The following is a 26,486-nucleotide window of genomic DNA, read 5'->3' as shown; positions in this document are numbered from 1 at the left end:
GTGCTCGTGGGAAAGTGAGGTTGGAAACTCAAATCAGGATCAATCGGAGATGGAAGCTGTAGACAGTCTGATGAGAGAAAGTAGCTGGTGTCTTGGCGAAGCAGCAGTGGCTTCTGAGATCTCGATGTTTAAATGGAGGAAGTAGTTGGATAAGCAGAGAGGAAGTAAAGAGAGATGATGGTGAGACAGCAATAAGTGCCATCAGTGCTTCTGTGGATACTGACTTCATGTTTGTGTATAATGTCGCAAAAGGATAGATGGGAAAGGATAGATTGGATTTAAAAGAATGAATCCAAGTGAGAAAAGTCTCTTGGAACTGAACTAGAGTTAACTAAATTAGCACCGCAGCCTCACAGCTCCAGGGACCCGGGTTCAATTCTGGGTACTGCCTGTGCGGAGTTTGCAAGTTCTCCCTGTGACCGCGTGGGTTTTCGCCGGGTGCTCTGGTTTCCTCCCACCGCCAAAGACTTGCAGGTGATAGGTAAATTGGCCATTGTAAATTGTCCCTAGTGTCGGTAGGTGGTAGGGAATATGGGATTACTGTAGGGTTAGTATAAATGGGTGGTTGTTGGTCGGCACAGACTCGGTGGTCCGAAGGGCCTGTTTCAGTGCTGTATCTCTAAATAAATAAATAAAAGAACTTTTGGAGCAGGATGGTGTTGACCGTGCTCAAAGAGAACAAGGAGGGATAATGCACATTAGTCAAAGTCATAGCTGATGTCATACTTTGGTTAGGGCTATTTTAGTGCTGTGGAATGTTTGGAAACTGGTTCTAAAGGTGGAAAGGAAAGCTTTGTGTTCCATTGAATGTTTCCTTTTTTTTTGATGAGCTGTCCAATTTTGTTAGCTTCAGTATCTTTTATTTTCTAATTAGGATGTCAACTTGGATTGATTGGTTAGATCACCCTACCAAGTTGCATCACTAGCTGTGACCTACAATTTCCTCACTTATGTTTTTTGTACCAATATTTCAGCTTTGTGATGACTTGAGTAAATGGTCACTGCTCCTTGAACCTGAGATAGCTAGCACTGAACACAAACAGCGTGCACAGCAAGTAACCTTTCTCACAGAAGCTATCTTGGAAAATGCTAGTTTTGATCCAATCTCTGTTTCTTCTGAAAAGGTAAGTGGCTTGATTATATAAAAAACACAATTTTTAACCATAAGGATCATTTTAAACCTCCAAGATCTACATCTGCTTTGTAAAAGTAGGCATTTTGAAGTTAGATTTTCTTTAAGTTGTAGTTCGGTGTTTTTGTTGTCGCTGTGTTCGCTAAATATGTGTAAGATGATAGTATAGAAAATCATGGGTATCCAGATGTGATAAAACAGATAAGATAGAAAATAGACTCCAAAGAAATATTAGAAGGGGTGACCAAAACCTTAGTCAGAGGGTTGGTTTTAAGGAGCGTATTAAAGTAGAAGCAGGCGATGGAGAAATGAAGGGAATTCCATAGTGTGTGGCCTAGGCAGCCCAAGGCATGACTGCCAATTGTGAGAGAAGGGTTGGAGTCGTAATGGCAGAAGGCGGCTATTCAGCCCATCGAGTCTCTGTGACTCTCTGTATAAAGATTCAGTCAGTCCCATTCCCCACCTCTATCTCCATAGCCCTGCAAGTTTGCTTCCCTCTAGTGCCTATCCAATTTCCTTTTGAAATCATTGATCAAGTCTGCTTCCACCACCCTTGTGGACAGCGAGTTCCAGGTCATTACCACTCACTATGCAGAAAAGTTCTTCCTCACATCCCCCTGTATCTCTTGCCAAAACCTTACATTTGTGTCCCCTAGTCCAGCAAGTTTGAATCTGTCTCATATCCCTCCTCCACTTGTCTCTCTCCATTTCTGTATCTGTGCCTATCTTCCTTTATTTCTTCCCCTGCCCCATCTCTCTATTTTGAACTTGTTCCTTCTCCTCCTGCTCCTCCTTTCCATTCTTACTGTTATAACTGTACCCTTCTCTGCAGTTCTGCAGCTTCCTTTCACCAGCACCCCTCACCACCAGCCTCCCAGCTCCATTCATTTCTTGCTGCAAGGACAACCAGGGAGGTGTGGAGCAAAGAGGTACAATAGGCAGATAAGGTTTAGATCAAGAACGGCAACAATATGACTATTGCACGTGTTGACAGATTAGCTGTGACCTTTCTAAAGTGTATGAGAGAAATCTCATTATGCACAGATATCCTTGAATTTCCCAATAATATGTTGTCCCTGCAGCAGTCATTCTCACTGATTCTATGAAATGCTGAACTGCAAATTCTAATGGGAAACCTGAAATCAAACAAGACTGGGTGACATGAGATTAAACTGTATGGGCACACTTCCCATTACAACAGTCATGTGCCTCACTGAGAACCTTTAGTTTATAGTAATGATTTGAACTTCACCGTGAACTTGGTTTTGATGTGAAGCCAAGGTATTTTTAGTAATGTTTACCAAACTCTGCAGTTTGTCAGGTGAATGTATTTCACCTTCCAAAGTCATGTCTGTCCTATGATGGGCAGAAGTCAGTGCACTCATGCTGCTGATAAATGGTGCCACCCACAATAAAGGATTTAAAATTGTGACATCACTGCAACTTTATTAGGCACTAATGTACATTGATAGTTGACATCTGAAACTATTGTTTGGTGTCTTGGGACATGTACTGCATTGAAGGCACTATATAAATGCAGGTAGTTGTTGCTGGGAACTGATGTGGTTTAAAAAAAGTAGTTTGTTAATGTAAGGTTTCCAAAGACTGTTGAGAAATAGTTCACAGGTATGTTTTCAGTATTGTTATGCAATATGTACAGTATTATTGCGGCATTAGGGCTTTCAAGGCTAATCACCTGGGGGGAAAGTGTAATCTGTTATTGTAACTGATAGCTGTCAGTTGGGCAAGTAACTCAGTGGATCACTTGCTGAGAGTCTCCAAAGTATTTCTGATGCATTATGTATGATGATCTGGAGCTTGTATCTCACTTCAAGTACTTCTGAAGCGTTGTCACTGTTGAAAAGTATGACAACCAATTTGTGCACGGGAGGACTCACAAACAGCAGTGAAATAAATGACCAAATTATCTGTTTTAATTGTCATTTTGACAATTTCCAGTTTCCTTGCCCTAACCGCCTCCTCTTCACTATGGACGTCCAATCTCTCTACACCTCCATCCTCCACCAGGATGGCTTGAGGGCTCTTCACTTCTTCCTTGAACAGAGGCCCAACCAGTCCCTATCCACCGCTACCCTCCTCCGCCTGGCTGAACTTGTTCTCACATCGAACAACTTTTCCTTCAATTCCACTCACTTCCTTTAAGTAAAAGGTGTTGTTATGGGTACCCACATGGGTCCTAGTTATGTCTGTCTTTTTGTAGGATATGTCGAACATTCCTTGTTCCAGTCCGACTCAGGCCCCCTCCCCCAACTCTTTTTCCAGTACATTGATGACTGTATCGGTGCTGTTTCTTACTCCCGCCCTGAACTGGAAAACTTCATCAACTTTGCTTACAGTTTCCACCCTTCTCTCACCTTTACATGGTCCATCTCCGACACTTCCCTTCCCTTCCTCGACTCCTTTGTCTCCATCTCAGGGGATAGGCTGTCCACTAATATTCATTATAAGCCCACCGCCTCACACAGCTATCTCGACTACACTTCTTCACATCCTACCTCCTGTAAGGACTCCGTTCCATTCTCCCAGTTTCTCCCTCTCTGACGCATCTGCTCTGATGATACAACCTTTCACAACAGCGCCTCTGATATGTCTTCCTTTTTCCTACACTGCGAATTCCCCTTCACTGTGGTTGACAGGGCCTTCAACCGTGTCTGGCCCATTTCCCGCACTTCTGCCCTCACGCCTTCCCCTCCCTCCCAGAACCGCGACAGGGTTCTTCTTGTCCTCACTTTCCACCCCACCAACCTCCACATCCAGAGGATCATCGTCTGCCATTTCCGCCACCTCCAGCGTGATGCCACCACCAAATGCACCTTCCCCTCCCCTCCCAGTCAGCATTCCGAAGGGATTGTTCCCTCCGCGACACCCTGGTTCACTCCTCTATTACCCCGTCACCTCGTCCCCTTCCCACGACACCCTCCCATGCCAGCGCAAGAGGTGTAATATCTGTCCTTTTACCTCTTCTCTCCTCACTATCCAAGGCCCCAAACACTCCTTTCAGGTGAAGCAGCAATTTACTTGTACTACTTTTAATTTAGTGTACTGTATTTGCTGCTCACAATGCAGTCTCCCCTACACTGGGGAGACCAAACACAGATTGGGTGACCGCTTTGCTGAACACCTCCGCTCAGTTTGAAAGCATGACCCTGAGCTTCTGGTTGCTTGCCATTTCCACATGCCTCCTGCTCTCATGCAAACATTTCTGTCTTTGGCCTGCTCCAGTGTTCTAGTGAACATCAACGCAAACTCGAGGAGCAGCACCTGATCTTTCGTTTAGGTACTCTACAGCCTTGGGGACTGAACATTGAGTTCAATAACTTCAGAGCATGTCTGGCCTTTTTTTAATATTTTATTTTTTAACCATGTACCTGCTTTTCATGTAATCAGTGCTGCTCCATATTCCGCTATTAACAGTCTCTCTGGACTAAAGCTTTGTCTTTCACCACAAGCATTAACACACGCTTTGTCTTTGTCCCTGGACAACTTTGTTATCTAATCTCTCCTGCCCTATCGAACACCTTCCCCTTTGTTCTCTCCCCCATCCCCCTCCCCTTCACTTGCTTAAAACCTAATTCTTTTCTAACTTCTGATGAAAGGTGACAGACCTGAAACGTTAACTCTGTTTCTGTCTCCACAGATGCTGCCAGTCCTGCTTTTGTTTTTGTTTCAGATTTCCAGCATTTGCAGTATTTAGCTTTTGGTTGAGGATAAATATTGGCCAGGATACCTGGAGAACCACCCTACACTTCTACATATATTGCCATGCATATCTACCTGAGGGAGCAGACAGGGTCTCAGTTTAATAAATTAAAAGCAAAATACTGCAGATGCTGGAAATATGAAATAAAAACAGGAAATGCTGGAAATACTCAGGTCTGGCAGCATCTGTGGAGAGAGAAGCAGAGTTAACATTTCAGGTCAGTGACCCTTCATCAGATCTGCACCGCAGCCTCACAGCTCCAGCGACCCGGGTTCAATTCTGGGTACTGCCTGTGCGGTGTTTTCAAGTTCTCCCTGTGACCGCGTGGGTTTTCGCCGGGTGCTCCGGTTTCCTCCCACAGCCAAAGACTTGCAGGTTGATAGGTAAATTGGCCATTATAAATGGCCCCTAGTATAGGTAGGTGGTAGGGGAATATAGGGAAGGTGGGGATGGGGTAGGAATATGGGATTAATGTAGGATTAGTATAAATGGGTGGTTGATGGTCGCCACAGACACGGTGGGCCGAAGGGCCTGTTTCAGTGCTGTATCTCTTAAATAAATAAATAAAAACTACTCCATCATTTTGATTAACTTTAGTGTTTTTGACTCCATTACCTTGCTTGGTAGATTTGTCCAAACATTATCCCTTTTTAAAGAACAAACTTGAGCTCATCCAAAACTCTGCCGCCTGTATCCTAACTTGCAGCAAGTCCCGTACACCCATCACGCCTGAGGTCACTGATATTTATTGGTTCCTGGTCCGGCAACACCTCGATTTAAAAAAATTTACATCCCTGTTTTCAGATAGCCCCCTCTTATCTATGAACCTTCTCCAGTCTGACAGCGCAGCGAGATCTCTGTGTTCTTCTAAATCCTCCACCATTGGCAGCTGTGCCTTCAGCTGCCTGGGCCCTAAGCTCTGTAATTCCTTCTCTAAACCTCTGCAGCTGTGTACCTCTCTCTCCTCCTTTAAGTCGCTCCTTAAACTCTATCTCTGACTAAGCTTTTGGTCACCTGTCCTCATATCTCCAAATGTGGCTTGGTGTCAAATTTTGCTTTACAATGCTCCTGTGAAACATCTTGGGATGTTTTACAATGTTAAGTGTGTTATATAAATGCAAGTTGTTGTTGCTGCCTTTGGGTATTTTTCCATGGTCGATCTATACATTTTGCACGTGTAAATAACATACTTGAGCTTCTGGAAAATAATTCTGAATATGCATCAATATGTGTTTCAATTTCCCCCCCTCCCCACCCCCTCCCAATTCCCTAGATTGTGAAAGCAGTTTTTCTTGTAAGTTCATTGCTGTTAACTAGCGTTATGAACAGGTTGAATAGGGGTCTAGGGGTTTCCTCTCAGCTTTTGTCCAGTCTAACCGAAACAGGGTTTAATTTTAAAGCACTGTGTTTTTAGCTCCCCCTCAGTGAATCCTTGTTCACTGCTTTCCAGTTGTAAGGCAAAGAAATCAGACACGTTTTCTTAGATTTAAGCAAGAAAGGTAGAAGTTTATTAATCTTAAACTCTAATTCGGTTAACGACTACGAGGACGTGATGCGACCACGCTAGCGTGCATACACGATAAACACACATGCAGGTAGAGACAGAAAAAGTAGAAGGAATAAAGGGGAATGGTTTGATGAAATATCTGGTAGTTTTTTACGGTCCTTTAAGTTCAATGTGGAGCCTTTGGTTGCCGGTAAGTCTTGCTGTTTGTTGGGGCCCAGTGCATGCTTCAACTTGTTTTGATGTAGGAGTCTTTTCTCTCTCGCGATTTACGTGTCTTCAGTGGGTCTGGAGGCCTGTGAGAAAGTGAGAGAGAGCCAGCCAGGAGAGAGGCTGTCTTGTTCCAGGTTCAGTTTTGCAATCTGCTGTCTAACTTCAAACTGTCCTGTGAGCACAGTTCAAAACTCCAAGTTGGCCCGCAGGTTAGTCATGTGACTAACTGTTGAAACAAACTTGTGGACTCCAGCAACAGTTTAAAATTAATGTTCATATGATGAAATTAATATGCCTCATTCTTGGTAGGCGGGGGTCTTCATGATACCTCCACACCCAGCGGAATGCTATTCGATTTTTTTTTAAAGAGCATTTCATTAAAAGGGACTACAGAGAAGATAAGTACAGAAAAACACATGCATCTTTTTCATTCATTTAGAAATCCTAACAGTGGTTACAGTCTGTCTTTTCTTGGTAGCAGTGTTGCTTCAAACTGCCCTTTTTGGTATCCCAATAAACATGTGGTTTTTGGGGAAGTTTTTCAGTTTGCACATTTCCTTGTCTGCCTAGGGTGTCTTTGTTCTTGTTGAGGTCTGCAGGGGGAAGGTTAAATTTAATTAGCCCTAGTTGGAGTTCTGCTCAGGGGTGGTGGCAGTGGGTGGTTCCACTCTGAACTCTCTCCAGTGCTTTGATGAGTCATGCAGGGGCTTTTCACCTTAGGGGATGGCTGGTTTCCTTTTCTCCTGGCTGTGGGGGAGGATTCTTTGCTAATCTTCCCTTTGTCCTCTGGGACACTCCTGCTTACAGGTATTTGTCCAAATTCTGCTGCACTCACTTGCGGCACTTTGACTAGGTGAGGCAACATCCTCACTGTTTCTCTGCCCTCTTAAGGGCTTTCTTTGTATCTGCAGGTTCCTGTAAATGCTGTTAGCCACTCTGGCGGGGTGCTTCTAGTGTCTGCATTTACAAAGGAGGATGTGGGGTCTAACTTTTCAAATATTTTGGGGTTGGCTGACCGGACAGTCGGGGTTTTCATCCGGGATTCCTCCCGGACTTCCTTTAACCTGCCCTCTTGGTTCCCTTTTCCCCTTTCCTTTCTAACCTTTTGCCAGCCTTGTGCCTACCTGTCCCCTTTTGTTCTCGGCAGAGGTCCCTTACAGTTCACCAGCCCTCTGCTGGGGGGTTCTCCACACAGATACAGGACCTAGGGTTGCATATTTCACTGTAGGTTGGGGTTTTCCCCAACCTGGCACAGGTGGCAACTCGTACAGTACTCCACCACATCTTGGTGGAATTTTGGCCAGTCATACTGCTGTCTTATGCGGGCTTTGATTTTTCGTATACCGACATGTACAGCCACTGTAATCTCATGGGCATTCCTAATATTTCTCTCCGGTACCTCTGTGGCACCACTAACTGGTGAACCACTATCCACTCCTTGCTCACAGGTCTGTGAGGGGAACTCCATTTCCTCATCAGTACCTCATTCTTTAAATAGTAGCAATCAGGGACACCATTGCTTCACTTTCAGACTGGGTAGCCTGTGATAACTCTCACAATACTGGGTCAGTTTGCTGAGCCTCAGCTAGGGAAAATCCATTTAACTCATTCCCTGGGTCTTCTAACTTTCCAAAGAAAGTCAGACAGACAGACCTCATGTCATCTGTCTGCAGTGCCAATTCAGTCTCCTCTGGGTGAGCTGGTTTGATTCACTATACATTCAGGGAAACTGTAGGCGACCATTTCCTGCCACTGCCCTGTTTCTCTGACCTCCTGCGGTCTGTCTTTCTCTACTGGGGGGCTACCACCTTCGTCCCCACCAGATCATTACCTAGGAGCGGGTCAGCCCCATCCACAGGCAAACTAGGGACAATCCCTAAGGTCACCGGTCCCGAAACTAAGTCACACTCCAAGTGCACCCGGTGTAAAGGTACAGGCATACACTGCCCTCCAATACCATTACCACCATTCTGGTGTTCACTGCATTGTCTGGGGGAAAGGTCAGGCCTTTTCCTAGTAAAAGGGATCTAATGGCCCCTGTGTCCCTGAGATTTACAATGGGCTATTTGTCCCACTCGAGCAGTATGGGGTTACTCTCCCTTCAGACACAAAACCCTGATAGCCTTCAGGAATCCTATTAAATTTTCCTGCACTTGCAGCCGTAAGCTTCCTGGGTCTCACTCTTACTGCAGTTAAAGCCACAGCTTGTTCTGCTGTGCTTCCCATCAGGGTTCCTTCTCCATCATTGAGCGGGTGTGCCCTGATTAACCCTGTTGGTTTTCCCTTTAGTTTCCAGCAGTCAGCTCTTAAATGCCCTGCTTTATTACAATGGAAGTGCACAGGACTCCAGGTTTCACTCCTACTACTTACAGCACCTTCCTTTTTGGCTGGAGGAGGGCCCCCTGTGTCTTCTGCTTTTCTTGCCCTCCCAGGAGTGCTTGGGCTTCTATCACCTTCCCAGTCTGTCCTTTTTGGATTTGTGGGGGTGATTAGGAAAGGTTTTCCCCTGGGAAACCAACTTACAAATGAGAGCAAGCTCATCGGCCAGCACTGTGGCTTGTCAGGCTCTATGAACCTTCTGTTCCTCCATATGTATCTTTATTGAGAGAGGGAAAGAGTATTTAAATTCCTCTAGCAAAATTACATCTCTGAGATTTTCATAGCTGAGCTGTACTTTAAGAGCCCTCAGCCAGCGGTCAAAAGCCAGTCGCTTATTTCTCTCAAACTCCAGGTAAGATTGATCAGCTTGCTTCTTGAGTGTTCTAAACTTTTGGCGATAGGCTTCCGGTACTAACTCATGTGCCCGGAGGATAGCATTTTCTGTCAATTTATAATTTGATGAACTCTTATCTGACACCGTGGAATAAAACTCATGGGCTTTTCTGGTTAGCTTGCTTTGTAGCAGGAGAGTCCAAGCCTCAGCTGGCCACTTTAACTGCCTTGTCAGTTTTTCAAAAGGCGCAAAAAACACTTCCATGTCTCCCTCATTGAACTTTGGGATCAGTTGGGAAAGTTTTAACAATTTTGTACCCAGCCCTGAATTCTACTGCTCCATATAGGCCATGCTTTCACTGGGGTTACTCTGTCGCCCCCTAGTTAATGCAAGTCGCCTCCGCTCTCTCTCTTTTGGTGTTCTTTCTGGAAGGTTCTTTCTCTCTCCTGTCTGTCTCTTTCTTTCTCCTTTCTTGCTTTCTCTCTCGTTCCTTCTGGAAGTCTCTTTCTTTCTCTGTCTCCTGTTTCTCTTTCTCATGTCTCTCTCTTTCTCTTTCCCTGTCTTCTAATTGAAGTTTCCTCTGTTCCACTTTTATCTTTGCTAGCAATACCCTGGTTGGCTCTACTTCTAACCCTGTTTCTCCTTCAGATTCAAGGGAAAAATGGTTGGCCACTAGTCTTAGGAGTTCAGACTTTCTGGCCTTGGCACAGACAGTGATCCCACACTATCCAGCCATCTTTCTCACTCTTCCATAGGCAGTGCTTTTAACTTGCATATCACAGAATCGTCACTGCACAGAAGGAGGCCATTTGGCCCATCGTGTCTGCACCAGCTTGGGGAGCTACTAGCTTCAGTTGCAGACATGTTAGTATTCTAGCCCACACAACCACAAGAAAACCTGTATTGAAATCTTTTCTCTTTTTTGATTGGGATCAATTTAGCTTCCCACTTACAATTTCTCGTTTGTCTGTGGGTCAAGTCCAGGACGCTACTCCCCCCCCCCCCCCCCCACCCCACCCCCCCATCCAAATTTCTTGTTGTGACCAGATGAGATATGGGTCTAGGGGTTCCCTCTCAGCCTTTGCCTGGTCTAACCACAACAGGGTTTAATTTTAAAACAGTGTTTTTAGCTCCCCCTCAGTGAATCCTGGTTCACTGCTTTCCAATGGTAAGGCAAAGAAATTAGACAGGCTTTCTTAGATTTAAACAAGAAAGGTGGAAGTTTATTCATCTTAAACTCTAATTCGGTTAACGACTACAAGTATGCGACGTGACCACGCTAGCACGCATACACGATAAACACACACGCAGACAGAGACAGAAAAAGTAGAAGGAATAAAGGGGAAAAGTTTGAGGAAATATCTGGTAGTTTTTACGGTCCTTTAAGTTCAATGTGGAGCCTTTGGTTGCCGGTAAGTCTTGCTGTTCGTTGGGGCCCAGTGCATGCTTCAACTTGTTTCGATGTAGGAGTCTTTTCTTCTTTTGAGGTTTACGTGTCTTCAGTGGGTCCGGAGGCCTGTGAGAAAGTGAGAGAGAGCCAGCCAGGAGAGAGGCTGTCTTATTCCAGGTTCAGTTACAATCTGCCTTCTAACTTCAAACTGTCCTGTGAGCACAATTCAAAACTCCAAGTTGACCAGCAGGTTAGTCATGTGACTAACTGTTGAAACAAATGCCTGCACTTGCGGATTTCAAAGCTCTCAGTGGGGGGTGGTGGTGCAGTGATGTGTCTTACGTCAACAAGGTGTGGATCACCATTGTGCAGACCAACTTTTGTTAATTGAATCAGTGAGCAATTCTTTTGTTTCTCTAAGCACTGTCTCTTAGTATGCAAATGCCCTCCAGCCAAGTGTTTGGTTATCTCTTTTGAAACAAGTCATTTCTTCACTCCAGCAACAGTTTAAAATTAATGTTCATATGATGAAATTAATATGCCTCATTCTTCGGCAGGTGGGGATCTTCATGACACTAGGTTTATTTATCATATCGGTGCCAATATACAATGATACTGATTCTTTCCTCCTGACTCTTATGGGGAATACATGGCAGGGGTATGGGGCATGGAATTAGGCTCTATATTAAAAAAAAAACTTGAACCAATATGTATTAATGCTCTGCCAGTACATTTCTTGTATGATACTCAACTTATTCTCTCAAATTCCTCTTACCCCTACCAGAACCTGGGTACTGCCTGTGTGGAGTTTGCAGGTTCTCCCTGTGTCTGCGTGGGTTTCCTCCGGGTGCTCCGGTTTCCTCCCACATTGCAGGTTGATAGGTTAATTGGCCATTCTGAATTGCCCCTAGTGTAGGTAGGTGGTAGGGAAATATAGGGACAGGTGGGGATGTGGTAGGAATATGGGATTAGCGTAGGATTTGTATAAATGGGTGGTTGATGGTCGGCACAGACTCGGTGGGCCGAAGGGCCTGTTTCAGTGCTGTATCTCTAAACTAAACTAAACTAAACTAGAACCTGTACTGCTGATATTTTTTACAGTTCAAATAGGCATGGTATGAAAATTTCAAATGTCCACTATTCCACTTCAGTAAAGTCAAAGAGACCATGCTAAATATCAGTAAATTTTGGACAGATCTTACTGTTGCAAGCGGTAGCAAAGTGGTCACATTAGTTTTGACTGAATGTAGCGATTGTTTAAAGTTGTATCTCATTACAGGACAAATGTATTTTTTCTGTAGATTTTGAAATATTCTGACTTATGCATACCATTGGCATATTTACTTGGTGATCCCTACAAATTAATCGCTGAAGCAAGCGTGGATGATTTTAGCAGGCTTGGAGTAGCCTTCATGGAGAACAGACTACAAATGGATGATGGAATGGTACCTCAAAAAATTGTTTGTGAGTGTGTTTCTTTGCTTTCACTTGGCTTAGCTTCAGCTTTCAATGTTTTAGATGCACTATGAATTCCCAGTCACTATTTGTAGTGACATCGTAAACACCTTTGTGAAAACAGCAGCAGGCGAGTGGGAGCACCACCACCTGCAAGTTCCCCTCCAAGCCACACACTATCCTGACTTGAAATATATCACGGTTCCTTCACTGTCACTGTAAAAACCTGGAACTCCCTTCCTAACAACACTGTAGGTGTACCTGCAGCAGATCAAGAAGGTAGCTCACCACCACCTTCTCGAGGGCAATTAGGGATGGGCAACAAATGCTGGCCTTACCAGCGACGTCCACATCCCATGAAACAGATAAAAGAAACAATATCTGTTTCTCTAACTGTACTGTTCCCTACTACAACAGTGATGCACAGTGGCGCAGTGGTTAGCACCGCAGCCTCACAGCTCCAGGGACCCGGGTTCGATTCCGGGTACTGCCTGTGTGGAGTTTGCAAGTTCTCCCTGTGTCTGCGTGGGTTTTCTCCGGGTGCTCCGGTTTCCTCCCACAAGCCAAAAGACTTGCAGGTTGATCGGTAAATTGGCCATTATAAATTGTCACTAGTATAGGTAGGTGGTAGGGAAATATAGGGACAGGTGGGGATGTTTGGTAGGAATATGGGATTAGTGTAGGATTAGTATAAATGGGTGGTTGATGTTCGGCACAGACTCGGTGGGCCGAAGGGCCTGTTTCAGTGCTGTATCTCTAATCTAAAACTACATTCCTTTTATTCCCTCCACGTGAATGGCCCCTGTACCACGGTGCTCATCCTCCATGTTCTCATCCACACAAGCTGCAAGAAAATCATACCTATTGGACAAGTGCAAGGGCTGAGGCACCTCTATTGCTACCTTCTGTATTCCCATTCATGCCCTTCTGTCCCTGACCACAGATCAAATCAGAAGTACCTAGCCTAAGGGGTGTGACTGCCTTCTGGAACAAAGCCAGGTAACTTACCTCTCCCTGATGCATCGCAATGTCAGAAGCTTGGACTCCAGTTCATCAACTCTGAGAAGTGCTTCAGGTTGCAGACAGTTACTGCAAATGTGGTTGCTGTAGATCACACTGGTGCCCACCAGCTCCCACATGCTACAGCTGCAATACATCACCTGTCCTGCCATCTCTGTTGTATTTTATTTAAGTAATTAGGTTTCAAGTTTAGAAATGACGCTCAACAATTGTTTGTAGTTATATTAAGTATTTGAACTAGTTAAGCTATAAATTTAATACAATACTTATATTTCCCCAGTACCAGTTTAAACTACTGCCCCAGTTTAGAGAAAAAAAATCTTAAGACTCACCAACCAATCATCTACCTGCTCATCCAATTAATGCCTCTGGACTTCAGCGCTCAGGTCCCACTGTGTACCGCTCTCTCTCTCTCGGATCACTCCTTGTTCTTTAAAAGACCAGAACGGCAAACCCTCCCTTATGGCTCTGAATTTCCCAAGTTAAGCACTCTGTCTCACAGGACTCAGTTGAGTTGGACTTGGTGCTACTTATTGCACTGCATCAACTTGCCAAGGCTTCTTCGACAGCACCTTTCAAACCCATGAACTCTATCACCCAGAAGGACAAGGGCAGCAGGTGATGGGAACACAAGTTCCCATCCAAGTCACACACACCATCCTGACTTGGAAATATATCACCATTCTTTCATTGTGAGTGGATCAAAATCTTGGAACTCCCAACCTAAGACTTTTGGATGTAAAAGAAATGAGGTAATTATTTCAGAGTGAGCAAATTTCCATATCAGGACCAGCAGAGCCCATTCTAAAATGTTACATCCACCAAGTTTTTAAAAATAAGTTGCCTATTTAATATCACAAAGTAAATTACTCTTGGCAACCAAGTGAAACACAATATTTGCAAAAAGCAAACAGTGGACGTGGATTTGATGGTGGCCACGAAGTGTTTTTGGCCTGTTTGTTGAGACCGAGGTAAATGAAGTGTTCCTCATGGAGAAAACTAATGGCACCACCAACCTTTAATGATTTCTTTTTTTTAAAACTCTGGTGTGCTTCCTGACATCTCAGGAAACATTAGATCATGAACTCTTCTCACACCAGTTATTCCTGTTCTATATTACATTATGCACTGTACTTGTCAAATAATTTGTAGTGAGCTTGCAATTGGCTCAAGTATCTGACAGTGACAGCCAGTCCCCTAGTATGTGTCTGTGCCCTTGGAACTGACCCCAAGCGCAGAGGTTTCACAGCCATTGCCATGTCTGTATAAAGGGTAAGAGCACTGGCAGCCTTGAGAGTAGTTCATCCAGCCCAGTTAACACCGGAATTGCTCCAACTGTTGTTCTTATATTGGTTCTTAAGAGTTGGTGAGCAGAGTGGATGTTGGCAGGAATCTGGAAGTGGGTAGTTGTCCATTTGGGGCAGATATGGAGAGATCCACACAGGACCTACAACTTTGGAAGCCAAAATTGAGAGTGCTTTATTTCGAAGGTAATTACGTCAACCAGATTAAGATCTCTTAATTTCTATTTAATCCTTGTTACTACTATTGGAAGATGCTTTGGAGGATTTATGTCTAGGTTTCTTTTTACTAGTTATGATTTACATTTAGGAATACATAATACTGTACCTGCTCAATTTTACTGATTTCAAATATTTATGTATTTTTTTTCAGCTCTGCAGCTCAGTGAATCAGTTCAAATGAAATTGCTGGAATCAGCTACTGTCTTTGAAAAAGAGAGGGAGGTAGGGGGTCTTCAGGATCGGGATATTGCAATAGAGACCTGTCCTAAAGAAACTTTAATCAAACCAACGACTGAACCAAATTTAGGTTCATGTGGTGATAGCTGTAGTACAGTTGGTTCTGCTGAGAAACCTCGGCAACTAGAAGTGGATGAAATCATGGGGGTTCACAGAGAGTTTCATGCAGTCCAAGAAGAAAAGGAACTTGAGCAGCATGGCCACTGCCTTCACCTTGCCAGTTGCTCTGAGTGTTTGGAATTGGAAAACAGCACCATTGAATCAGTCAAATATGCCTCAACAGAAAACCTACTGGACCTCCCTGATGACTATTGTGGAAGCTCTGATGAAACAGTGGTTGAGGAGGACAATTTAACAGTAAACACAAGGCAAAATAACAAGAGTGGAAAGCCTCCCAATGTGTTAATATATGTTGGATCTGATTACAGTCAGTACTTGATAAAGTTTCAGCAAATAAAATCTGTTCTGTTAGATTGCCTTGACCATGACAGCTATGTGATCTATCCTCTACTAGACGAACAGGTTCTGAAAGTTCCTTGGGTTGATAATTCTTTGTTACTGGTTGTGGCGTGTGACGACCCAGTGCCTGAACAAATTCATACACGGTTCATGACTTACCTATCCAAAGGTGGAAAGATCTTGGGACTCTGCACATCATTTTGTTTTGGTGAGATCAAAGTATCTCTCAAAAATGAATTGAAGGAAAAGATTCACAGGTTCACCTTTACTAAATCTGACAGCACAGACATAACTCTCCATGCTTTTACCAGCGGCAAAGCATTCCTAAGAGAGACTAATAGTGCAGAGGAATCGACAGAAGATCTTGAGCTGTGGGGGAGTTTGACTAATCCTGAAAAAGACATAGTAATCGTACGTTTACCCTATGGAGAAAATGGAGGAGAAGCTGTTCTCTGCCAGGTACAATGGTTAAAATTTGGATTTTATTTGTAAGAAATTACCTTCCCTTAATTAGATTAACTTTATATTTTCCCTCTCGTTCCTTGTTTCTTTTCTGGATGGAGACTTAGCATGGGAGTGATGGACAGTTCTTTTAAAATATAAATAAATCCTTGTAATCATCACCTTTTTCTGCAAGATTTGCTAACCTTCCCTCATAACTTATTCTACAAGGCTTCATAGCTCAAAAAATTTCTGATTGACTGCACTTACTCCTAGCATCCTAATTTTCAAACTTGGCTCCTTCAATTGTCTAGGTTCTTTTTCCTCAGTTCACTTCACTTAGTTCGTCCCAAAGTCATCTGTTTTCATCTCTAACCTGATCAGAAAAAGGAAGCTATAACTAGAAGAGTTGGAGAGTGGATTACTCCTGGGTCGCTTTTGCGGTTTTTATAAGTGGCTAGTCATAGGGGGACTGGGAGCAGGTTGCTTGCTTTCTCACCTGAAGATACTGTGTAGCTTGAGTCTAGAATAAAAGAAAATTAGAGTTGGTGTGGTAAATAGTGAAATTAGAAGGTAAATGTCCATCCAAACAAAATCATGCCAGTTATGAATAATACTAGGGAGTTGTTTGAGTTTTTTTATTGACTGACTGTCTAATTCTTTTGGTTGTGTGTGTATATATAGGTTCACCTTGAAATTCCTCCTGATTCAAAGGAGGTCCATGTGCAGCAGGATTTCAGAACTCTTAAACTGAGCAATGCACTGCGATATGAAGTACTGACAGAAATTCTGACATTTTTACAGCTTAGCTGCGAAATTAGTGAAATGCCACCTCTAACACCAGCATACCTATTGACCACAGGAGAGGTAAGGATTTCATTTCAGGGGGGCAAATTAGGCTTAATTTTTTTTGGCTGGACTGGGTAAATACATTTCTGCAAATAATTGTATGAAGATATTTTGATTTGGACTTATTGATTAGGTTTTTAGGGAACCAGTTGTTGGCGTTATCTTCTGTTAGGAGTTGCTGAATATAGTTGAGCGATCTTAGTGCTGAAATATTACAGTAACCAATTGACCAGCGGCAGGCAATATCTTAGTTTGGACCAAGGTGAAAAGCTGAGCTCACTAGCTTATGGTTGCATGTTCTTTCCAAGCATTGTTCCCCAGACCCCATCCTTAGAGTCACTCACAAGCCGAGCCACACTGCAAGGCTAACTTGCTAATGCACTGTGATAGTGTTTTGCAAACGAAGCACAATTTCAAAAGTTTAAAAGAATCCATCACATTCTAATCAATTTTGCTAAGTATGAAATATATTGGAATATTAACTTGTTTTTTACATTTAAAAACGGCTTTTCATTTTTACAACTTTCAGATAATCAATTTTCTTTTGAAAACAAAAGAACAATTTTTAATTCACAGGATAAGATTGAATTACCTTCTTTTTCTCTGTTGAAAGCTTGTTGTGTCACACACTTTTCTGTCTCTTGAGTGTGATGGGGGGTGTATGAGAGGGACCTGGTATTGACTTTCCCTTTAATATCCCCCGTCCTCTTCCTAAAAGAGCACAAGTGAAATACTTACCTTTTGGTGCTCCAAGATACTTCCCTGCTGCAGGAGTGTTGCTTTGAGGAAATTATTTGATTTTATTATTAAATGTTTTTGCATCATTATTTGTCCAGTATGACTTCAGCAACTTTTAAGCTGTTTGTTACTAAAGTTCACCACCTAGTGGTAATATATAGTAATAACATTATTTGTCGAACAATTATATACTAATATTTAAATTATCCAACAGTTTAAATTAAGCAATGTAAATAACACAGCAAATTTAGTAGTTAAAATTATCAGATAATTTGAAATAAGAAACTTTGAATTAAGCAAGTAGACTGAGATAGCAGATGGAACTGGTGTCTGCATTATTAATAAGATAGAATAGCATCATAAATGTGACGAGAACTGGCCATTTTTATCTCCACCATGAACCAGCTAATTTAATCGCACACTCCTGCCTGCTCTGCGTACCCTTTAACATTCCTGTATTCATATTACATCTAATTCCCTTTCACAGTTTATAAACTCTGCTTCAACAATGTTTAGTGGCTAAGAATTTTTTTCTAACCACCTGCAAATAATTTTTTAAATTAATCTCATTTTAATTTTTCTTCTAAAATTATGTTAAATTTCCATGCTGTTGTTAATGTCTCATCAACCAATGGAAGATATCTGCCAATATTAACCTTACCATAACCCTTCATAATCTTGAGTGGCTCTTCCAGACCACCCCTTAACCTACTCGGCTCCAATGTAAGAAGTCCTAATTTCTCAAATGAACTTGATTGATTTGAATTGATTATCTTAATCTGTAATAAAATACCTCTATCAGGTTACATTCTGATAACCTGTTCATTTAGATGAGTGCCAGAGGCATAAGTGGGGGATAGAGATGTTTTATTTTACCTGGTAATTCCATTTTCTCCCAATTTTCTTGCAATACACTCACAAATATCTTTGTTGGTCAGGGTGGTTCAGCTTGTGATTATCTGTACGGGTGCTACCAGTTCCAAGGCAGCATTCCTTGATAAAGGGTGCCAGAGCAGTGTGAGAAGGATCTGGTTACAATAGAAATTCCTGATTGCGGTGCCATTTCAAATGCATTTAATTTTAAAATACTGGCAAATCTTATGCAGTTCATACTTTACACTCAGTGAAACTGGGTTTACTTAATATTGAAAGATTAATGTTAAAATAGATGTGATCAAAATATATTTGACATTTGAATCCAATATATCCAATTCCACTGAGGAAGAAAAATTTGATAAATGTACATATGGCAAGTAACGGTTAGAAGTTCACTTTTAACTTGACTGTTAAGTGCCTAATGTAGTGTTTTTTTTGGAACTGATTGTTACCATGTTTACATTGAGTATTTGATATTTTCTGCTCCACAAGGAGGCACTGCATGGCTAGAAATATCAAGTTAGTGACCTCAAAATGTGTGACTGCCAAGAACTGGATTTTTCCATCTTGAGGCAGTGTACAGAACCATTATCTGTACAAAACCTTCAACTTTTTGAGTTTAACCATTAGTGCTGGCAAATCAATTTAATTTATTCTTTCATTTATGAGTTTATTTATACAGATAGCCTAAATGTAATTCACTGGTTTCCAACAAAATCCTGTTGGTAGAAATGCACTAAAGATGAGATTAAATATTGTAAAATTAGACACTGATATGTCAAATGTTTAATATCCTTTTTTGGCAGACAAGAGCTGCACATAATGTAAAACGAATGCAATCATGAAAATCAGGTGGGTAGACCAATTTTACGTCTTACTCACCCTGTTTCCAACAGCCATGGCGCGCCACTAATTAGGCCGATTGAATTCCAGGCCCAACATCGGGACAGCTAACCAGAACAATGCATTGATGTAGCTGCAGCTTTTGAGTAGTTACAATAGCTATAGCAATTCCCACTCCAGTTGTGCAGTTTTACCCATTAAATTATTTATTAAGAATGACTTCTAGTCTTGATTAATATTGTATGTTATGTCATTTAAACTGAGGAATGTCCCAATGGCTTTTCTAGTTGTTTGAAATGATTAGAGCAATATGGTTGGATATGAACAGGGTGAGCATTGAATCTTTTAAGCTAGGTGATTTTGAGTTTTCCAGTATATCACATGGATTTAACTCTGAGTTAGCATTGCACATAGGTGAAGACCTACGCCTAGTATGAATTTGTATTGGAGCACTCATAACTGTTCCCATGTGACTTATTCATTTACTTTATTGACCTTGCTTAGCACCATCATTATTCGCTGTTAGATCCCTGAATTCTGTTCCCAATCTGGACTTGCGTCTGGAGTTAAGCAAAATAATAGGTAGGCATTTTCTGTGAGAGTGCAGGGGAATATTTAAAGTCAAGTCAGTGTGTGGTAGTTTTCTATACTTGGTTGCAGATGGGCAAAATGGATTTCTTGCATATCCTGTTGGCCAGGAAATTGTAGATAATACAGGGTAATCTAATATAGGATAAGAAATAAGCTGTAAAATGAAGAGAGCAGGGAGAAAAGTAAAACGGGTCTAGGATTTTTTTGAACAAATGCAAAATACTGCGGATGCTGGAAATCTGAAATAAAACAGAAGATGCTGGAAATGCTGAGCAGGTCTGGGCAGCATCTGTGAAGAGAGAAACAGGGTTAATGTTCTGATGAAAGGTGACAGACCAGAGAATCTGTCTTAGTGATGTTGATTAAGAGATAAATATTGGCCAGGGCACTGGGAAGAACTTACCTGCTCCTCGTCTAATAGTGCCATGGGATCTCTTGTGTCCATCTGAGAGGTCAGATGACTCAAAAGAAAAGCAGCACTCCAAGGGCTGAATTTAATGCAGCTGTCGAGGGCAGGTATGGTGGCGTGGGGGGATGGAGAATCACATTGCAACTGTCTGCTGGGAAATCCGGCATCATGACGTCGGTTCTGGATTTTGTCAGTGGCCGGAAAGCATAATTGCGGCATTACTGCAATGTGACGGGAATCTATTTTAAATTGCTGAACTGCCATTTTAAATGCATTAAATGTAATTAATTCCGATTTACTGATTGGCGCATGATTCTGTGAACAGCGGGCCTTCGGATTCACGACTGTTAAAATTTGGCAGCACTGAGGTGAGAGGACACATTACCGTGATGGGTAGGCAGCCTTGAGCATTGCTGCATAGGGGAAGAAGGGGTTTGGAGGCCATTGCAGGACTGTGTTGCTGTGTGCTGTGCGAGGGGTTCTGTGGGCTCGGGGGCTCTGCAAGGGATTCTGGGCTCTCGGGGGGCTTAGTAAGGGATGCCAGATCCTGGGGGCTCAGTAAGGGGGTCCAACGACTTGTGGGGTTTTCAAAGGGTTCCAGTGTCTTGGGGGTTCTGCAAGGGGTCTGGCGTCTCTGCAAGGGGGTCCTGGGGTCTCTGCGGCTCTGCAAGGGGGTCTGGGGTCTCTGGGCTCTGCAAGGGGGTCTGGGGTCTCTGGGCTCTGCAAGGGGGTCTGGGGTCTTGGGGACTCTGCAAGGGGGACGGGGGTCTCGGGGGCTCTGCAAGGGGTTCTGGGGCCTCGGAGGCGCTCTGCAAGGTCGTCCGGGGTGTCGGGCTCTGCAAGGCGGTTCGAAGTCTCAGGGGTTCTGCAAGGGGGTCCGAAGTCTCGGGGGCTTTGCAAAGGTGTCTGGGATGTAGGGGGCTCTACAAGGGGGTCTGGGGTCTCAGAGGGGCTCTGCAAGAGGGTCCGGGATCTAGGGGGCTCTGCAAGGGGGGTCTGGGGTCTCGGGGGCATTGCAAGGGGGTCTGAGGTTTCAAGGGGCTCTGCAAGGTGGGGTCTTGGGGGCATTGCAAGGGTGTCTGGGGTCTCGGGGGCTCAGCAAGAGTGGTCTGGGGTCTCAGCAAGGGGATTAAGTGTGAGTTCGTAAGGGGGAGTGGGGGCAAAGTAGAGGGTTTAGAAAGTGCTGTGTGATGTGTATGGTCGCTCACACTGGTGGAACAGAGGGTGGGCCATCATCAAGGTTGGGCTCTGAGGTCATCAGCGACTCAGCCTAGGGAATTGTCAGATCCTCAGTTGCCAAGGCAGGATCGTCTTTGCATCGACAGCGCTCTGCAGGTCCACAGGTCACATGATATGGCTCTCATGTGCCCTGTATCTTTAAACCCACGTGCTGTGATGCGGCGCCTCTGACGGAGAGAGGGCCAAGGAGCAGCTGCACCTGTCCGTGAAGCTCTATGACGCGAGCAACAGCAGCTGGCCTTGACCAGAAGGGCCCACTGGCACCAGAGATGTATCAGACTCGGCTCAGCTACCTTCAAATGTCTGAGCGTCACTGTCAGCAAGGACTACGGCCCTCCAACTTTATGCGTTTTGCTGCATGACCAGTTGCGACCTATAGGATTTGGGGGTCACCCTATGCCAGTGGCCCTGAAAATCACTGTTGCATTAAAATTCTACACATCTGGATTTTTCCAGGGATCCACCAGGGACATGTGTAGGGTCTCCCAGGAAGCAGCCCACTACTGCAACAAGGAGGTGACTATTGCTATGTTCAAGAGGGCCAGCGACTGTGCGCCTCCGACCGAACCTGACAGTCAGGCTGAGAGGGCACTTGGATTTGGGGCCAACACTGGATTCTCCCAGTTGCAAGGTGTGATAGGTTGCATGCATGTGGCCATCAAGGCTCCAACACACCAGCCATCCGCTTTCATCAACAGGAAGGTTTTCCATTCAATCAACATTCACCTGGTCAGTGACCACCGAAAGCATTTCCTGTGGGTGTGTGCCTGCTTCCCGGGCAGCGACCACAACTCCTACGTACTTCGATAGTGCCAAGTGCCACAGCTTTTGATTGTTGCCCCCTGCTCAGGGATGCATTCTCGGAGACAAGGGCTACCTGTGGAAGACATGGCCACTGATGCCTTGAGAAACCCTCACAATGCAGTGGAGGAGAGGTACAACACTTGCTACAGCTCCACCCAAGTGACCACGTGCAGGCTGTTGAAGGTGAGATTCTCCTACCTTGAGCGATCTGGTGGAGCCCTGCAGTAGGGCTCAGCAAGGGTATGGCGTATCATGGTGGTCTGCTGTCCTCTACAAGATCTAGTGCTGCAGAGTGGGGGGGGAAGTCTTACATGATGACATGCCTGAGCGATACTCATCCACCGACAAGGAGGGTGCAGAGGAGGGAGAGGGGCAAGCAGCAATGGATGATGAAAGAGGCCAGATGGATTGAGCGACGCGCAAAGGTGGCAAGAGCCAACCTCATAATGAATTGTTTCCAGCCACTCTGATGTCCATTCACACAGAGTCAAATAAAGGCTCAACTTAATGCCTGAACTCTGTCGCCTCCTTTCCATTTGTGGTCCCTGTCTGACCAGTGGTTGCAATGCGCGCTCATGCCGATGGGAAACAATATGTTAACGGGAGGTCTCATCACATTGTCATGTTATTGAGGGCTGTGGTCACATTGGTATTGCTCAATGGGAGAAGGGGGAAGTCAGCAGCTCACAATCAAGGCATAATGGCACATGGCATTCATACAATGTATGGCTAATGATTTGAACAAAGGAAGTTTCAATATGTTACGACAAAACATATTTGGTACAGCCGTGAGACCCAAAGGGTGGAATTTTATGCTGTCCCCCATGGCAGGTTTGGAGTCGGGGAGAGCATAAAATCGGGTGAGTGCTACCTTCCGCATGTCGTGCACCCTCCCGCGTCCTCACATGCAATTCTTAAACAGGCGAGTGGTATGGAACACTCACTTCGGCAGAATGCAGGAGGTCGTTGACCCTCTTCCTACACTGGACCCAGGTGCTTTGGCTGACCCCATGGCTGCTGACTTCCTCTGCGATCTCTACCCAGGCTTGCTTGGTCAGGCGAGAGGACCTCTTCTTGCCATTGTTGGGGAAGAGAATTCAGCCCGAACAGCGCAGTACTCCCTCAGTACTGCAGTGAAGTGTCAACCTGGGTTATGTGCTCGAACCTCTGGAGTGGGGCCTCAACCCCTGACTGAGAAGCGAGAGTGCTACCACTGAACCAATAATACAGCCTTATTGTTAATTATTCCTTTTATGAAGCTCTTAATATTTTGATGAGGGTTTGAAACTGGAAATGGTTTCAGGATTCAATTTCACCAATAACACATGTTTGTACGGCAATGGTGCAAGTGAAATGTTTTTATCCATTCTTGGGATGTGGGTGTCGCTGGCAAGGCCAGCATTTATTGCCCATTCCTAATTGCCCTTGAGCAAGTGGTGGTGAGCTGCCTTCTTGAACTGCTGCAGTACATGTGATGTAGGTACACCCACAGTGCTGTTAGGGAGGGAAAGTGCTGTTTGTGTTCAGCTGTCAGTTTTGCACAGGTGTTATTCCTGGCTCCATTTTTGAGTCCCCAGTCAAGCTTCCTCTTCTCTGTTGATTTTTGCACCCCCTGCCAGCTACTATTTTGAACCTTTGATCCATCGTGAAGCATACAGTGACTATGATATTGGACTTGGAATGAAGAGATCCAATTTTGAAACAATGAAATAAAATACTTCAGATGCTGGAAATTTGAAGCAAAAATAGAAAATGCTGAAAGCACTCACAAGAACACAAGACTTAAGAGCAGCAGTAGGCCATTTGGCTCCTCGATCCTGCTCTGCCATTCGATAAGATCATGGATGATCTGATTTTGGCCTCAACTCCACTTTCCTGTCTGCCTTGTCGATCAAAACTCCGTCTAACTCAGCCTTGAATATATTCAGCGACTCAGCCTTCACTGCTCTTTGGGGAAGAGAATTCCACAGACTCACAACACTCAGAGAAAAAAATTCTCCTCATCTCAGTCTTAAATGGGAGACACCTAATTTGTAAACTGTGCCCCCTAGTTCTAGACTCCCCCACAAGGGGAAACATGCTCTCAGCATCTACCCTGTCAATTGCCCTCAGGAATAAAAACAAGAAATGCTGGAAATACTCAGCAGGTCTGGCAGCATCTGTGGAGAGAGAAGCAGAGTTAACGTTTCAGGTCAGTGACCCTTCTTCAGAAAGTGCCTTCAGAATCTTTGTTTCGATAAGATCACCTCTCATTCTTTCAATGAGTATAGGTCCAACCTGCTCAACCTTTCTTCATAAGACTACCCCTTCATCGCAGGAATCAGTTGAGTGAATCTTCTCTGAACTGCTTCCCTTGCAATAAATGACAACATTTCATTTGCCTACCTAATCACTTGCTGTACCTGCATGCTAACTTTTTTTGTGAATCGTGTACCAGGAAATCCAGTGTTCTGCAATCTTTCTCCATTCAAATAATTTACTGCTTTTCTATTCTTCCTGCCAAAGTGGACAAGTTCATATTTTCCCACATTATGCATCCTGTGCCAGATTTTTGCTCACTCATTTAACCTATCTAAACCTCTTTGTCGACTCTTTATGTCCTCTTGACAGCTTATTTTCCTACCTATTTTTGTGTCATCAACAAATTTAGCAACCATTAATTCAGTCCCTTCATCCACGTCATTTGATATAGATTGTAAATAGTTGAAGCCCCAGCACTGATCCCTCTGGCACTCCACTAGTAACAGCTTGCCAACCTGAAAATGACCCATTTATCCCTACTCTCTGCTTCCTGTTAGCTAACCAATCCTCTATCCATGCTAATATGTTACCCCTACACCATGAGCTCTTTTTTTTTATTCTTTCATGGGATGTGGGCAGCCAACGTTTGTTGCCTATCTCTAATTGCCCTTGAGAAGGTGGTGGTGAGCTACTTTTTGAAACGCTGCAGTCCATCTGGTGCAGGTACACCTACAATGCTGTTAGGAAGGGAGTTCCAGGATTTTTCCCCAGCGACAGTGAAGTAACGGCGATGTATTTCCAAGTCAGGATGGTGTGTGACTTGGAGGGGAACCGGCAGGTGGTGGTGTTCCCACTCGTCAGCTGCCATTCTTCGTGAAAGAGGTCGCGGGTTTGGAAGGTGCTGGTGAAGACGGCGTGATGAGTTGCTGCCCTGCATCTTGTAGATGGTACACACTACTGCCACTGTGCCTTGGTGGTGGAGGGAGTAAATATTTAAGGTGGTGGATGGGGTGCCGATCGAGTGGGCTGCCATGTACTGGTTAGTGTCGTGCTTCCTGAGTGTTGTTGAAACTGCACTCGTCCAGGCAAGTGGAGAGTATTGCATCACACTCCTGACTTGTGCCTTGTTGATGGTGGACAGGCTTTGTGGAGTCAGGAGGTGGGTCACTTGCTGCAGAATTCCCAGTCTTTGACCTGCTGTTGTAGCCACAATATTTATGTGGCTGGTCCAGTTCAGTTTCTGATCAATGGTGAACCCCAGGATGTCGATAGGAACATAGGAAGATAGGAACAGGAGTAGGCCATTCAGCCCCTCGAGCCTGGAATGAGATCATGGCTGATCCGTGGCCGAACTCCATATACCTGCCTTTGGCCCATACCACTTAATATCTTTGCTTAACAAAAATCTATCTCGGATTTAAAATTAACAACTGTTCTAGCTTCAACTGCTGTTTGTGGGAGAGAGTTCCAAACCTCTACCACCCGTTGCGTGAAGAAGTGCTTCCAAACATCTCTCCTGAATGGTCTAGTCCTAATTTTTAGACTCTGCCCCCTAGATTTAGAATCGCCAACCAGTGGAAATAGTTTATCTTTATCTAGCCTGTCTTTTCCTGTTAATATCTTGAAGACTTCGATCAGATCACCCCTTAACCTTCTAAATTCTAGCGAAAACAGGCCTAATTTGTATAATCTGTCCTCGTAACTTAACCCCTGTAGTCCAGGTATCATTCTTGTAAACCTATGTTGCACTCCCTCCAAGGCCAATATATCCTTCCTAAGGTGTGGTGCCCAGAACTGCTCTCAATATTCAAGTGGGGTCTAACCAGGGTTTTGTACAGCTGCAGCGTAACCTCTGTGTCTTTATACTCCAGTCCTCTAGATATAAAGGCTAGCATTCCATAAGCCTTTTTGATTATTTTCTGCACTTGCTCGTAGCATTTTAAAGATCTATGCACCTGAACCCCCAAGTCTCTTTGTACTTAACCTCTTCCCATTTAGAAAGTACACTGCTCTATCCTTTTTTGGTCCAAAATGGATAATCTCACACTTGACCGCATTGAAATCCATGAGCCACAGTTTTGCCCACTC

At 44.1% G+C, this 26,486-nt stretch overlaps 1 protein-coding gene across 2 annotated transcripts in view; it reads left to right on the top strand.

Annotated features, from left to right (window-relative positions):
* The window catches only part of hlcs (holocarboxylase synthetase (biotin-(proprionyl-CoA-carboxylase (ATP-hydrolysing)) ligase)), a 147,635-nt gene that overhangs the window by 20,512 nt on the left and 100,637 nt on the right, over positions 1-26,486 (top strand). The window contains exons 2-5 of one of the 2 annotated variants that reach the window (XM_068041152.1): positions 975-1,124; positions 11,975-12,137; positions 14,823-15,826; positions 16,493-16,675. In XM_068041152.1, the coding sequence (XP_067897253.1) occupies positions 975-1,124; positions 11,975-12,137; positions 14,823-15,826; positions 16,493-16,675 (1,500 nt within the window). The remainder of the gene's footprint in view (positions 1-974; positions 1,125-11,974; positions 12,138-14,822; positions 15,827-16,492; positions 16,676-26,486) is intronic. The other variant, XM_068041153.1, reaches the window with a different exon arrangement.

Source organism: Heterodontus francisci, chromosome 10 (genome assembly GCF_036365525.1).
Source record: "Heterodontus francisci isolate sHetFra1 chromosome 10, sHetFra1.hap1, whole genome shotgun sequence".
In the NCBI taxonomy this organism is placed as follows: Eukaryota; Metazoa; Chordata; class Chondrichthyes; order Heterodontiformes; family Heterodontidae; genus Heterodontus; species Heterodontus francisci.
Note: the sequence above shows the minus strand (reverse complement) of the source record. Positions and strands in the feature narration are given on the sequence as shown.